Source organism: Stylophora pistillata, chromosome 4 (assembly GCF_964205215.1).
Source record: "Stylophora pistillata chromosome 4, jaStyPist1.2, whole genome shotgun sequence".
Taxonomy (NCBI): domain Eukaryota; kingdom Metazoa; phylum Cnidaria; class Anthozoa; order Scleractinia; family Pocilloporidae; genus Stylophora; species Stylophora pistillata.
The window spans coordinates 34,757,284-34,770,678 of NC_142522.1; the positions used below are offsets into that span (position 1 = coordinate 34,757,284).

Here is a 13,395-nt window from a genome sequence, read left to right on the forward strand (position 1 = left end):
TTACTTCGCTAAAAGTAATACTGTACAAATTGGATTGTTTCTCATGTAAGAGGGCATTGTAAGTAAGCATTCCAACCAAGTGACAATATACTTCGAACTTCATATTGATGACGACGCAATTTTTTTCCGCTCAAAGGTTCCTTGTCTCTTGAGCATTCTTGAAAAAGCGAAATGTATTTAGGAATGAACATGCCAAGAAATTGTTTTGAACCCAGCCGGTAGCTTGGTTAGGGCTGCTAGCGACATTCCAAAACCCACATGGCCAGCAGAAAAAAAAGAAGAAATTATTCTTAATAACAGACATCAGCATTCACAACGGTGATCAAGTGTTCGAAACTCAAAGGTCTGGGTGATGATTAGTACGGTCCAAAGATTGAGCGAGAATTCGAGCGGTCATTTTATAAGTTTCATGCCTTGCATTTTCAGGTTTAAGCATGGCAGTCTGGTCTGTCAGCGAGAACTGTCGAATTCCCATAAATACGCGAATTTAGACGCAACAGATTTCAAAACACGCAACTAACCAGTTTTCTCTTTTGAACATGCACAAGTAGCTTATTCCAAAGAACTTAAAAGATGACTCGATAGGAGCCTCGATCAAACAGCCGATATATTCTGATCGCGGATAATTAATGCACGCGTATGGCGTTGGTATTGTACCGTTCTGAGATGCTGATTTAAAGTACTCGGTAACAAAGTACAGCAAAGCTTCAAGTTTGTGTATCATTTTTCTTAATTTTAAAATCGACCCTCTTCTGGTGTCTGTGCGTCCCACCGCCATAATAAATCTTGACGATTTGACTAGATTCTTCTTTCACAAACACGACACTTATCATTATGGTACAGACAAAACCAAGATCACAAAACATCTGATGAGACGAGACAGAATGCATGAACAAAAACATCAAGATCTTGACGACAGCAAATTTACCTTCAAATAAGATATATCCAGTAAACGCTTGCTAGGAAGGACGCGACAAAAAAAAATTGAAGGGGAGAGTCGTCTGCCTGCTAACCTGACGCTTGCCGTGACACTCTTGCCAATGAATAACAAATTTACGATCGATCGGGAGTAGTCGAGGCGATTTTTGGGCGAGTCAGACATAAAAAAAAATTGACAACTCGAGGGTGTGTGCGGGATATCAGCCAATCAGAACACGAGAATGACAAAAGCTGTCAGGGTATAATGTTTATTTCAAGCGAACCAATTCACTGAGTCAGCTGGTATGCAAATCACAATATTTGCATCGGAAGGTCTCTCGCTTTATGCAGCAAGAGTGACAGGATCTGGATATCTCTCGTGTAGCTACTTCGCTTGATAATGTCGCACGAAGTCTTTTGATATTTTCAACAAAAAAAAAAGTACATCTAAGAGAAAGAATCAAGGAGGAACTCGATGATGTTGAACTCTCGGAAAGCCTAACAGGTTGGTTACCTACCTTAACTCGCCCTATAATTTTGTCTAGAAAAGTGTCAAAGTATTCGATCTGCTATGAAATTCCGTTTTTTTCCCTTAAATTCGTATTTAAACTTCACAATCGACCCTAGCAACTAACCCAATATTTGAAGTCAACTTCAATATTAAGGTAACAATGGAAGTCAGCCATGCAAGACCTTTTTACCCGTACTGTACAATCTAGTGTCATTAGAATAATTTTGAACTTGAAGGGAATGGCAGTGAAAGCGACATTTCAGGAAAAATTCGGAGAGTGATTAGAAAATAGCTACAATCAGGACGATCGATATTCTTCATTCATTTCTGTTGAATTATATTAACTGACACAGAATCTTCTAGAAACTCGCAATAGTGACCTAGAACTAAAAATATAACCTTACACTAATTTATTTTTTAAGCATTAAACTTTGGCTTATATTTATGTCTCGGTGCTGTTAATGATGTGCCAAGGCTTTTAGTAGGAACCATCCCATTACCACAGCATATTACCATGTCTCTTTTTTTCAATCCATAACCGAGTTGATTTTTTTGGTTTAAATAATATAAGGAATTCGATAAATTTTGATTTATTTTGTTCATGATTTCAATGTTTATTCGGTGTTTGTTCCATAATTAGCGGGTCGAGAGTCACTTAGACTTGAGACTTTCTTTACCTGAGTATAACGTCATCATTTCAAATTTTTGATAAAAATTTCATGATATTTTTTATTCAATGTTAGACCTCCACTACCCATAAGCTCTATGACAACCATGTGATCATATTCGTTCATTCAATCAAGATGTAATCTGCCATGTTGAAATTCAAAATGTTCCTTTAACGCTGTGATCAGCTCTTGTACAAATCAATATTTTTCGAATGTAAAATCAGTCAACAGATTTTAAACCTCAAGAATGCTCTCTTCATTTAAGAAAGCTTTACAGTCACATTGCCTATTTGGGCATATGCTCATGTTTTTCAGGAACTCTATCAAATTAAGGGCAGTAGAGCAGCAATCACAAAATAAGGGGCATCAAATAAAGAAAATGTTATTTTCTCCTTTCCAATCTTCTCTTGGCTTTGCCATCCAACATGATAACAAAACAGTGCATCAGTTATGTAGGCTTCGTGGTGTGAAAGATCACTCAATATATTTCAAAATTATTCAGTTTTCAATCAGTTACAATTCAAGTCAGCTGTAAATTTATTTTCAACCATCCCCACCTTTTTGACTGGGAAACTCAGTTTCATGTATTTTGTAAAATAGCCATCAACATATAAATTACTAAAGCTTAAAAAATTGTTATGAAAACATTTAAATATTGAAATGTGTTGGCTTTGAAATCACGAAATGGAAAGTACACAAAAATAATATAACTATTAGGTTAGTTGTTATTATCATTTTCTCAATCTGCTTCCTTACCTTGTTTGGAGGGTTTGGAGGGTACATGAGTCATCAGGTAATGTTCAAGAGTATCCCATCCTCCACCAATGCGTACCAACATGTGATCATTCAACATCTACAGTTACATTGATGATGAAAAGGTTTTTTTTTTTAAGGAAATATGAGAAATGAGGAATAACCTCAACACCAAGACTGACTGACTTGGTGGGTTGAGGGGTATAAATAAATAAATAAATAAATAAATAAATAAATAAATAAAAAAGCATGAAAGGAGAAAACAACACTTTTCCATCTCATGCCTCCTCCCACATCTGTTCTCTCCTCCCTCACCCCCACCAACCCCCACCCCACCCCTCCTCACTACACAGGCCCTAACTCATCATACAAGCAGTAATTATTACTTTCAAAGAAAGGACAACCCTACTCTCTCCATCAGTGCCTTTAACATGAGAAGAAAGTACATTTTTCTTAAGAGATATTTATTACACAAAGAAAATTCATAATTATGAGCCAAGAATCAGCTCTCCCAATATTCAACTGATCTCAATTCCCCCTCTTAATGGAAATTAACCCATATGCAAGGCCAGACCAAAAATTAGTATGAAGATTTTCAGTCATAACAATGCTGATTTTCCGCTTTTTTAATCAATAACTTGAAAAACCTAATTTACACCTCCTACCTCTTGGACATATACCCCTCTAGATCCATTTATTTTGTTTATCACACAGTGACTAAGGAAGCTCCACACTACCCTTTCACACTCTAACATCAGATCAGTATGCATATTCTCCATACTGTTCTCTATACATTTCTTAAAAGGCTGACAAGGAGAATTTGTTTAAAAATCAAGAGTTTCTTTAGCTAGTGACCATTTCTTTTAACATTCCTGTGACTTCAATGTGTGATTTTTGAGGTGATATTGTAAGGAGAAATTAGATGCTAGTTTAAGGGTCAAAACTCCTAGTTGCTCATTGTTAAACTAAGCTGCACTTACTCGAACAAACATGATTCTGCCAAGAATGATGTATTTTCCTTCTTTCAGTCGGTGAACAACTTTTATGTTGTAATCTTGAGCAAGCTTGCACACCTATGTTATTGTGTAGAAAATAGAGCATCCATAAATTAAGAAATATATGTTACACATAAATATTATGAGAAATTTTGAAAAGTCCAACTTTTTCGTAATTCAGAAATCAATTCTCCCTCATTACCCCAGTAGCAGAAATGTACATGCAACGGTATATAGTATAACGTAGACAAAAGAATATTTGAGTTTGATATCATTTCACCCATGCAAGGAGTCTTCTATGCACTGATTTCTCAAAGAAAAAATACATAGATTTATGGGTCTACAGGTACACCTGCCTGTTTCACATTTCTATTTGTGGTATATTAAACTTAAGCTGTGGATTAACTTTTGATCCCCACTCCTGAAACGCTAGAAAATACCGGTGATTAGTCTGTCCATGAAACAAGAATCATTATATTCAGCTCATTAAATTTCATAATCAATTAATTCTTTTACGGATCAAAAGCTTTTCTTCGGGTGGGAGAAACAATATTTACTAGACGAACAAAACTGACCGAAAATTCAATGGTTTCGGCCATTCTTATGCAAATAGCTATTGTTTTCTGAAAGAAAGAAAGAAAACTATCATCTAATTGAAGTCCTTGAGAAATTTTACTCGGAGCGTGCCCCTAAATTTCTGTAAGATCACTTCAACTTAAACCTTCCCCAACAGTACAAAAAAACTGATTTCGGAAGCTTGCGTGATCTTTTCTCGCAGCTGAAATACAAATGATCGTCGTTTCGGAAGATTTTAATTTCAGAATGCATCGAACTGGTTTTCACGGGTGCTTCAAGTCTCGTTGTCGACAAAAGACCTAAGCACTTGACATAGACGGTCTTATCAGTCGTTTACCGTTCAGTAAAATAGCCTTCCGCCGGCTCGCTAGTGGAGACAGATGTCCCTGCTTGGCCAAATTATAATCAATGTGACAATTAATTTATTGTATAAGCTAGCCATTTTGGTATCACTTTAAAAAGCTATTATTTCATCCAACATCAAAGTGTTTTGATTTCAAGCCTATCAAGGCTGTAATCTAGATCATTGAGAAAGGCAGATTTACACTCTGAAACTGACAACTGTACTTTTCAGACGAAACGTGCGTTGAAATGTGATATATCAATCCGTTATCTTCAATCCATCAACATAAACAGGGTATATTTGCATAATTCGTGGATTGATGACTATTCATATCGAAAACGATATTGATAAAATTACTCAATTTTGTTTCAACTTTTTGCTTCAAAAAAAAATATTTCGTCGCAATATTATGACCACGTTAATTGGTATATAGCGGCGAAATTTCACCCCCTACCAAGTAAACGTCTGAATGAATATTTGCAAACACTTTCTTGAAGTTGTCATGATAATTAAAACTCTCAGGTCAATTCTTCCGTAGAATAGTTAATGAGGAGTCCTTCAAAATTTTGTTAACAGGAAAATTAACTCGAAATAGGCGCAGATGCTTACCTGTTTATCTAATTCAGATTTGGGTCCTTTGCTATCAAGAAGAGAAGGAAGTTCATCAGTTTTTTTCTGACTTTTTGGGCAACTTTTTCGATCTTCTGGTTTCGAAGGAGTTTGTTTTCTTGTCACGGCTGTGGTTTTCGTTCTTTCCTCTGACTCCTCCACAGAAAACTCCGTCAAACGGGACGCTGTATTGTCTCCTTCTTCTTGATCAAATACGGAGTCAACCCCAGAATCCGAGTCTAAAGAACTAGGGCTTTGGATTTCGGGCTGATCTGTCTGTTGTACTTCGAGGTTTTCAAATTCACTCCTATTTATTTGCTCCACTTCTAAAATTTGCCCGTGCTCGTCCGAAAGATCCGTATCATGCTTTGCCTCATCCTCTTCGATTTCTTTCTCCATTTGAATTAACTGGGGTAGTTCGTCCAGTTCAAACTTTGCTGTCCTTCTAACAATTTCCATTAAACAAATTATAACACCTCTGCAACCCTCTCGATAATCGTCTACTTGTACAACATCATTCGATTCGAACAGGATCGCTTCGGGGATACCATGACTTCGGCACCACGTTAGAAACTGTTGCACATTTTCCCTGGATTTAAAGAGTTTGATTTCTTTGTTGCATTTACCCATTGTGTGATAGCGAAATTTTTTCCCCGGCACTGCGATTTTTCGTTCACGAGAGTAGGCCTCCGCTTTCTCTTGAATGTAGTTCGCAAGTCGACAGAGCAACGAACCATCTTCCAAAGCGTAGAAAAAAAAGTCGGGACTTATAACAACATCGGGAAACAACTTGGCCAGCCATTCGCTCTCGTCTTCCATCATCGCATAAAGAAGTTCGTTCTCTTTCTCCCATCGTTTATAACTTTGTATGCTATTGGTTTTGAGCCTTCGAAAGTTAGCTCTGTTTCGGGGAGTTACAGTCACAGCATGTTCTTCATGCGCCACACTGATCATCGTTCAGTCGTCTGGGTTTCCGGTAACCCTCTTGAAAACTTGATCAAAAAACCATAATAGGGTGAGTTTCAGATCTAATCCTTCGACTTAACTACCAACCAGTTGCTCTAGCCCGCACTCGCAATCAGGCCGCGGTGTTCAATTCGACGCTTGTCTGAATATAGACTAGCTGCGTTCGGTGTACCCACGGCAAGACTGTTTAATAATTCGCACAGGCGGGAATATTAAATAATCTTAATGACAAGAGTGGTTAAGCGATGTTTTCTTTTCTTCTCGATTTCATGCGCCGTCTACCATGTTAATTCCCTCGAGAAAATTGGCTACGGTAAATATCAACAGAAAAAATTCCAGCTGAGAAGCACTCGAACCACACAACGAATCTATTTATAGTCATGCGATAGTTTGGCGTAACGATCCTGTATTGGCCCAAAACAATTTATTCAGTTGTTTCGCGGCGATAAAAGGTTTGGAATAATATCCTAATTTGAATAGCATTAGAACTGTTCGTTGCGAATAATAGTCGACAACAAAAAGATCAATTGAGTTCATTGTTATCGTCGATAACAAAAGTAGCACTAGGACGAAATTAGAACTTATCTGCTTCTAACGCTGAAGCTTGCACAGGAAACTGTTACTCGCCTCTGCTCTGCGGTATCGCAGCCGTTTGTAAACTGTCAACTTACTTAGTCTAAACAAGACTTATTAAACATGCATAGTTAGCTGTTCATTTCGTTACCCAAGAGATGACTCTCTTTGAAGGTCTTGGAGGACCAGCCCTTAGCACGACAGTTAGAAGAAGAACAAGGTCATTGCGTTCTTTCAACCGGAAACCATGGGTATTCCGAGGCGAACCGGAAATGATGTCAACGGAAATGAGGGCACGATTTCAGAAACAAAACCTCTCCATAGGCAGTTTGTGATCATATCCTATGCAGATCCTAGACGACATGGTTGTGTAATTTTCATTACAGTGTAACAACAAGTTTCCTTTGGTGCTACACCTTATCAGTGTTTCTCGAATTTTTTAATTCTGTTTATTTTTTTCCATTTCAGACAGGGAATTTCCGTGTGAAGCAATCTTATACAGGGTCCTTATAGCACTGCCTGTCTCTTGTGTTTTTGCATAACAATATTGACGAGGAAGCCTGAATACGGATTGAAGTCTTGCCAAAAAGACAATTTTGGCGCCAGGGAATTATTTATGTTAACGATTACGTCATTTTTTCTAATTTAAGATCAGTACAGTATTGTGATCAACCGAAACAATAATTTGTAAGGCACCAGAGTTTACAGTCACAAATGATTGAAAGGGAAAATCTCCATGGATCGAAACCATCACATGTTACGGACTTCAGTTTCAGAATTATGGGATTTTTTCTTTTTTCATTTTTCCTCTCAAATTCGTGTAATTAAAGAAGTGACGGTATGAGAGGAGACAAACTCTTTAAAAAAAACTATGAAATATTTTAGTGTCGCGGTCAGACGCAAAGATCCTCCTCAATGAAGGAAGTGTGAGGACGTCACAAAGCATGACGTCAGAGGACGAAGAGGTTCCGTGCGATTCCTTGTCGAGCCAATATACTGACTGCATTTTCCGTTTTTTGTTGACAATTTTTCATTCTTTAGTAAAGACCACTCATGGAGCCACTTAAATGTAAAACGTCAAACACAAAGTTTTCCCTTTTACTATTGAACAACTCCTACACAGTTTTCTTCAGACATACCCAAGGAGTGGTGCGTGATATATCAAATCACAGAGGCTCGTCGCTCAACCAGCCAATATCAGTAATTGCCATTATGGTTTAAATGTCGTTAACACGTCCAGAAATATCAATAAAGCGTGAACAATGACGTTCGATAAAGTCTTAAGCATTTTTATCACTCATATTAGTTCACTGGACATGAAAAACTCTAAATTAGGACCAACTTCTCGGGTTGTGCACTGTGAAAAAAGTTTATCCTAAATAATTGAATTTTGTTACTTACCTTCCTCCTTAATCTTCTTTATGCTAAGCCGTGTTTGTTCTTGTTTAATTTATCAACCTCTCTTTAGTGAATCTGTCCCGAGTAACAAATTACTACTCTCAGTCAAGACCTACAGGACTCCGAGCATGAAATAGGTTTGGTAAATTTAGAAGAAGTTGTTAACTGTGAAACCCTAAGAGCCTGAGAACGGAGAGAGTCGGTCGATTCTGGATGTTTGGGGTGGATAGAATATCAGTTAATTACCAGAATAAACGTCTCAAAGTAAATTACTTAATCTCATAAACTCTAATCAGATACTGAAATAAACCTGGAATTTTCCATTGACCTGTCCACCCGTTAAGGTGTCAGTCAACAAATAACTTTGGAGCCAGCATCCACTTCACCTTCGATCAGGTATTCTTCACGGTATCAGAGAAGCACGACAGTGAGGCGGCGCAAGAGTCGGTCACTGCCACTATATCGAACCCTCCCTTCAAAAAGTCCGTCTGATCGCAAGCTACCGTCCACTAGAGGGTGTTCAATAATTGCGGCTAGCTCGATACGGGTTTCATGCTTCACCTTTTGACGTCGTAACAGCAGCACGAAATAAGAGCACCTCTGATGCTTATACTAAAGTAATAATTTATCAATATCCCTCAAATCGTACTTAAATAAAGGGCAAAACGCGCTGTCTCATGGCGGCATTCCTCGCTCTGAGAAGTGTTTGGAGAGAATGAACAGTTGTTCGCTATAACAAGAATATATGCTAGGTCGCTCGCGCTTCACAGCTCAGTTGCTTATTAGCTGCGTTAATTTCCCATAAGTGGCTCTTATTGTTATATTAAAGTTAAAAGGAAGGTTTGTCAACCGGTCTTGTCAAACAAAAAGTACCCCGCTGAGTACACATCTGGCCCCAAGTGGGTGTAACTGAGGGGCCGACCATTTAATTTTTGAGGGGGGGTGGGTATTTTGAAAAAAATTTCCTGCAAGCGCTTGTTGGAAGAAAAAAATTACATGCAGCCCAAATGTAACAGAAAAAATATACCAAAAAATCGGAAAAAAATATCCTGCACAGCAGATTGCTAGAAAAAAATTTCTTGATGACCAGAAATCACCCACCCCCCCCCCTCAAAAGTTAAATGGCCGACCCTTAACAATAATGCGGCGAGACAAGTACTTTGTTTTCTTCTGATAGGGTGTAGCTTTAAGGGGAACTGAAGCCTAAAATTGGTATATTGTTCACCTTCATTTGTAGTTAGCTTTAGAGGAGTAAGATAAAGTGTCGATATTCATTTTCGTTCACTTCTTGTTTTTTACGAGACAACTTGATTTGAAGTTGCCTTTTTCTCGCTTTTGGAGCTGTAAGACCGTCGGCTCAAAATAGGTCAGCAGCGGTCATTTATGACGTCAATGGTGGGAACCAACTTAAGAAAAACAACTGTTACTATTTCATTTTCGTAGTTAATCCCCATTACAAGTCACGCAACTTCGATAACTCCATAACCAAACCAAATTTCTGTAGGAAGAGTACGGGTTTATTATCTTTCTTCCCCACCAGTGACGTAAGAGCGAGCTAAAATGACCGCTAACATCGCTTTTCTGAGCCGCCGTACTTCGAGGCCAAAATATCACTTTACACTACTTTTCCGAGGCGAAGTCGGGTCCAAAGACTGAAAACAACCCTCGAACATTGCTATTTGAACTATAAGCTGCAATTTAAAAATGGTTCATTTTTAGGCTTCAGTTCCCCTTTAACAACCTGGAGACACCTCATTAGTGACTCATTTGCTTCCTAATCAAAGGGGCCTCCACACCTTTAACCCAGGACAAGTGGCTCCAAACTTTTCCAGCTTTGGACCAATTCTCTTCTAAATAGAGATGTGTCATACGAGATAACTACGATTAAACTTTCTTTTTGGTAAGGGCTCGGAAAACAGCAGAGCAATAATCGACGGCGTGAGAAGGCACAAAGACTCAGCTGACTTTTTGTGGTACAAATAAATAGCGCTTAATATTAAGTTACAAACGAGAGGTTTTAATTAATTTGATTTAGTAAAGTTACTAATTTCAGTGAGTTATTCGGACGCTTAGATCGGAGCTGCAAGAAACTGACCGGGGAGAGGATTCACTGACACTGTTAAAACACTTTTCAGACGAGGTAGACAGCTCGAAGAATACAAACGTTATAAGCAAATGCAAGGGAACGTAAAAGAAGAATTAAGATGAGAGTTCTTCCCGAATCTCTTAGGCTCATCACCATTCCTTTACGTCCGTCTATGTCCGCGTGCGCCTAGCGAGAAGGCACACGACGTGCATTGTCATGGCGACAACATCGGCGACAACATCGGCGACAACTTGTTGAAAGCCGTCGCGCGGTGGGGGAAGGATGTCATTAAATTTAAACTTAAAGGATATTTTAATGTACAGCACACGAAGCATATAAACAACAGCCAGAAATAAATTTTTAAAAAAATAGGATTTATTCACCCCTTTCACGCATGGAGAAGAAATACGAACCCTATGAAGATTTGAGGAGCATGAAAAAGGTGATCTAGTTACCAATACATTTGCACACAACGTCTATCTACTAACTGATTGAAATTTCTACCCTAAGGTGTTATCCAATGGTTTTCTAACCAGTGACGATAAATCAGCCTTTGTCATTGTAGACTAACCGTGTCTTTATATTAAACGATGATTCGCTACGTTGTACCTAGGTCAATTTACAAAAGAATTTCATAACGTTCATTTTTTTTTCTGATCGCACGCTTCTATTTACACTTTTTTTTTCACTAGGTTTGCTTTACGTGAATATCTTCTAAATGAAAGAGAAGTCTTTGTCATAGTCATATCTGCAGAGGAAAAAAGAAACCCTTGATCAGTAAAGGAAAGTTGGACATATTTGTCTGATATTGAATCAAACAAAGTTTATATTTACTCACGTTATTCCTGGAATTGAGGACCGGTAGTTACGAGACATGAACACATGTTGAAATGATCCCCTAACCCACCCACCCACCCCTCTCTGAATGAGATTTTGGGTAGAGTTTGAAAGACCAGAGGGTTTTATTGAAACCTTTCTAATCACCCTCAATTGACCTTACCTCTTGTTACAAAAACCACCACCCACCCCTCCTCAAATAATTGCCGATGAAGACGCTTTCTCACATTTCATTTTAAATTTCGAGAAAAGGGGGATACGAGGAGGGGAGGGGGGGGGGCATTTAAGCTCTGATAGCATAAAACCCGTTCCACCTTACCTATCAGAAATAAATAACTTCTTGGGTAGCGCCTGCCGGACTCTGGTCTTTTTGTTCTCGCTCTTTGTCCTCCTCGTCCTTAATAAAAGGAAGGGCCTTGCGCAGAGCCCGCGGTGACGATAGTTGCTGTACTTGTTCTCTCAGGTTGTGCTTGAGCCTGCCTTGTTGATGGTCAGCTTTGATCTGCAACGGAGGTGATGTGTTGCCGCCTTGTTCTTTTACAGGTCTAAAGCGCGCACTTTTAACTCCACTGAAGAGGACAAGAAAAAAAAATAGCTTGACGTCAATACAAGTGCTGCATGCCAGATAAAAACATCTTCATTTTCAGTTGTGGGGAGTGCGCGGTTTCGTGCCAAGGATGATGTACTACAGGCCTGAATCAGTATTAAGTTATTACAGGTCACTTCATTGTGTTTTTTTAAATTAAAAGCGCATTTTAACGCACAAGTCACGATGTTTCGACGATAACAGCATCGTCATCCTTATCCTTGGTGGGAATCAGTGAATGCAACAAATCATTCTGCCTATAAATAATATCACTGTTGAGCAAGCCAAGTGGATGTTGACGTGGTCTCAAACAACTACTAGAAGCAGGTTGTGGCTTACCCGTCGCTGTCTGTAGCGGTGTCAGGCTGTTGAAAAAGTAAAGCAATAACTGTTGAGGACACTAGTCAAAAGGCTCATTTTTTGATTGATTATTGATTAGTTCACTAATTTCAGGATGATAATAGATACGTACATAGTTACAATGTCTATCTGTTTTTCTGTATTTCTATTGGTTTTGTAATTGGACCTTTCAGCGTCACCACGCGCATATAAAAGGCAAGTTTAGCGTTCCCGGCTTTAATCAGTTCTTCGTAAGTTTTGAATAGTCTTGGTAAACTTTCGCCCTTTCCTTTTCTCAACCTCTGGCACAAGCGGGACCGATATGTGAGTACCTTTGTAACTTTGTTTTTTCTAGTCTAGTCTTTTCAGTGTTGGGCGACAATATACAAACAGATGTTGCCGTATTTTCTTTTTAAAGGCCAAATTCGTGCCAAATGCGAGTGAACACCCATCATTTAAATAAGAACAATGGGCCACCAAAATTCTTTTAATTTGTATCGTAACTTTTGTTCTGTTTTATTTGTACTGTTAATCTCGTTATCGACGTTGGGGCCCAGTATTTTACATGCGATTCTTTGATTATGTATTCCGCGACATTTCAGTAGATTGATAGAACTTCGTTGTATTGTTGTTTCAGTTTAGGATCGATAGACTGATTGATTGCGGTGAGATTGATCATGATATTTCATCGTTGATTGTGGTTCGTGGTCAATTTCCTTTCAAGAATAAAGATTCGTGCAAACAGTCAGCTTTGGTTTGTTATTTCGATCTGTAAAATAGTCCCCAAACACCTCGTTAACCGCGTTTTGGAGCGACACCCCCTTGAACTTGAGAATTTAGATTTTTGGTCGCCGCAAACGCTACAATAAGATTTTGTAAAAGATTATACGAATATAGCAAAGCAAGTGTCAATTTAGAAAAATTAAAGAGAGCTCTATACATTCACACAGACCAAAGGCAAAGGTGAGGTAATGTAATCTATGTGTAAATGATGTCGTGAAACCAAAGCATTTCACTTCAACTAAAAAAATAAATTGCAATGTCACCTCTTGTCCGGGCAGCGGCGAGGGTGTAGGAGTTGGACTTGGAGACGAGGACGGCGAATCCGAAGCTAAATCACCTGAAAGGATGGTGAGAAATGTAATCTTACGATATATGGATGAAGGAGAAATCAGCCCCTCGCATTTCATTTCCTTTCTCGGTAACGAAAATCGATTATGCGTACAAATGACGAACT

General features: G+C 38.6%; 2 protein-coding genes and 1 long non-coding RNA gene across 6 annotated transcripts in view; 1 reads left to right on the forward strand and 2 right to left on the reverse strand.

The window, feature by feature from the left end:
* The window catches only part of LOC111322900 (uncharacterized), a 15,027-nt gene extending 7,940 nt beyond the window's left edge, over window positions 1–7,087 (reverse strand). The window contains exons 1-3 of one of the 2 annotated variants that reach the window (XM_088757732.1): window positions 5,374–7,087; window positions 3,831–3,923; window positions 2,865–2,950 (exon numbers count right to left, since the gene is read on the reverse strand). In XM_088757732.1, the coding sequence (XP_088613858.1) occupies window positions 2,865–2,950; window positions 3,831–3,923; window positions 5,374–6,327 (1,133 nt within the window). In that variant the 5' untranslated portion in view covers window positions 6,328–7,087. Of the gene's footprint in view, window positions 1–2,853; window positions 2,951–3,830; window positions 3,924–5,373 lie in introns of both variants that reach the window. The other variant, XM_088757731.1, reaches the window with a different exon arrangement.
* On the forward strand, window positions 1,286–8,886 carry LOC148733478 (uncharacterized). The gene is made up of 2 exons (XR_016000276.1): window positions 1,286–1,423; window positions 7,087–8,886. It is a non-coding gene; the product is annotated as an uncharacterized LOC148733478 (long non-coding RNA).
* Window positions 8,887–10,749: 1,863 nt separating this feature from the next.
* Window positions 10,750–13,395, reverse strand: part of LOC111322912 (rho guanine nucleotide exchange factor 28) — a 34,949-nt gene continuing 32,303 nt past the window's right edge. For all 3 annotated transcript variants that reach the window (XM_022926139.2, XM_022926137.2, XM_022926136.2), the window contains 4 exons: window positions 13,205–13,278; window positions 12,159–12,184; window positions 11,553–11,802; window positions 10,750–11,144 (listed from right to left, as the gene is read on the reverse strand). In XM_022926139.2, coding sequence (XP_022781874.2) covers window positions 11,556–11,802; window positions 12,159–12,184; window positions 13,205–13,278 — 347 coding nt within the window. In that variant the 3' untranslated portion in view covers window positions 10,750–11,144; window positions 11,553–11,555. The remainder of the gene's footprint in view (window positions 11,145–11,552; window positions 11,803–12,158; window positions 12,185–13,204; window positions 13,279–13,395) is intronic.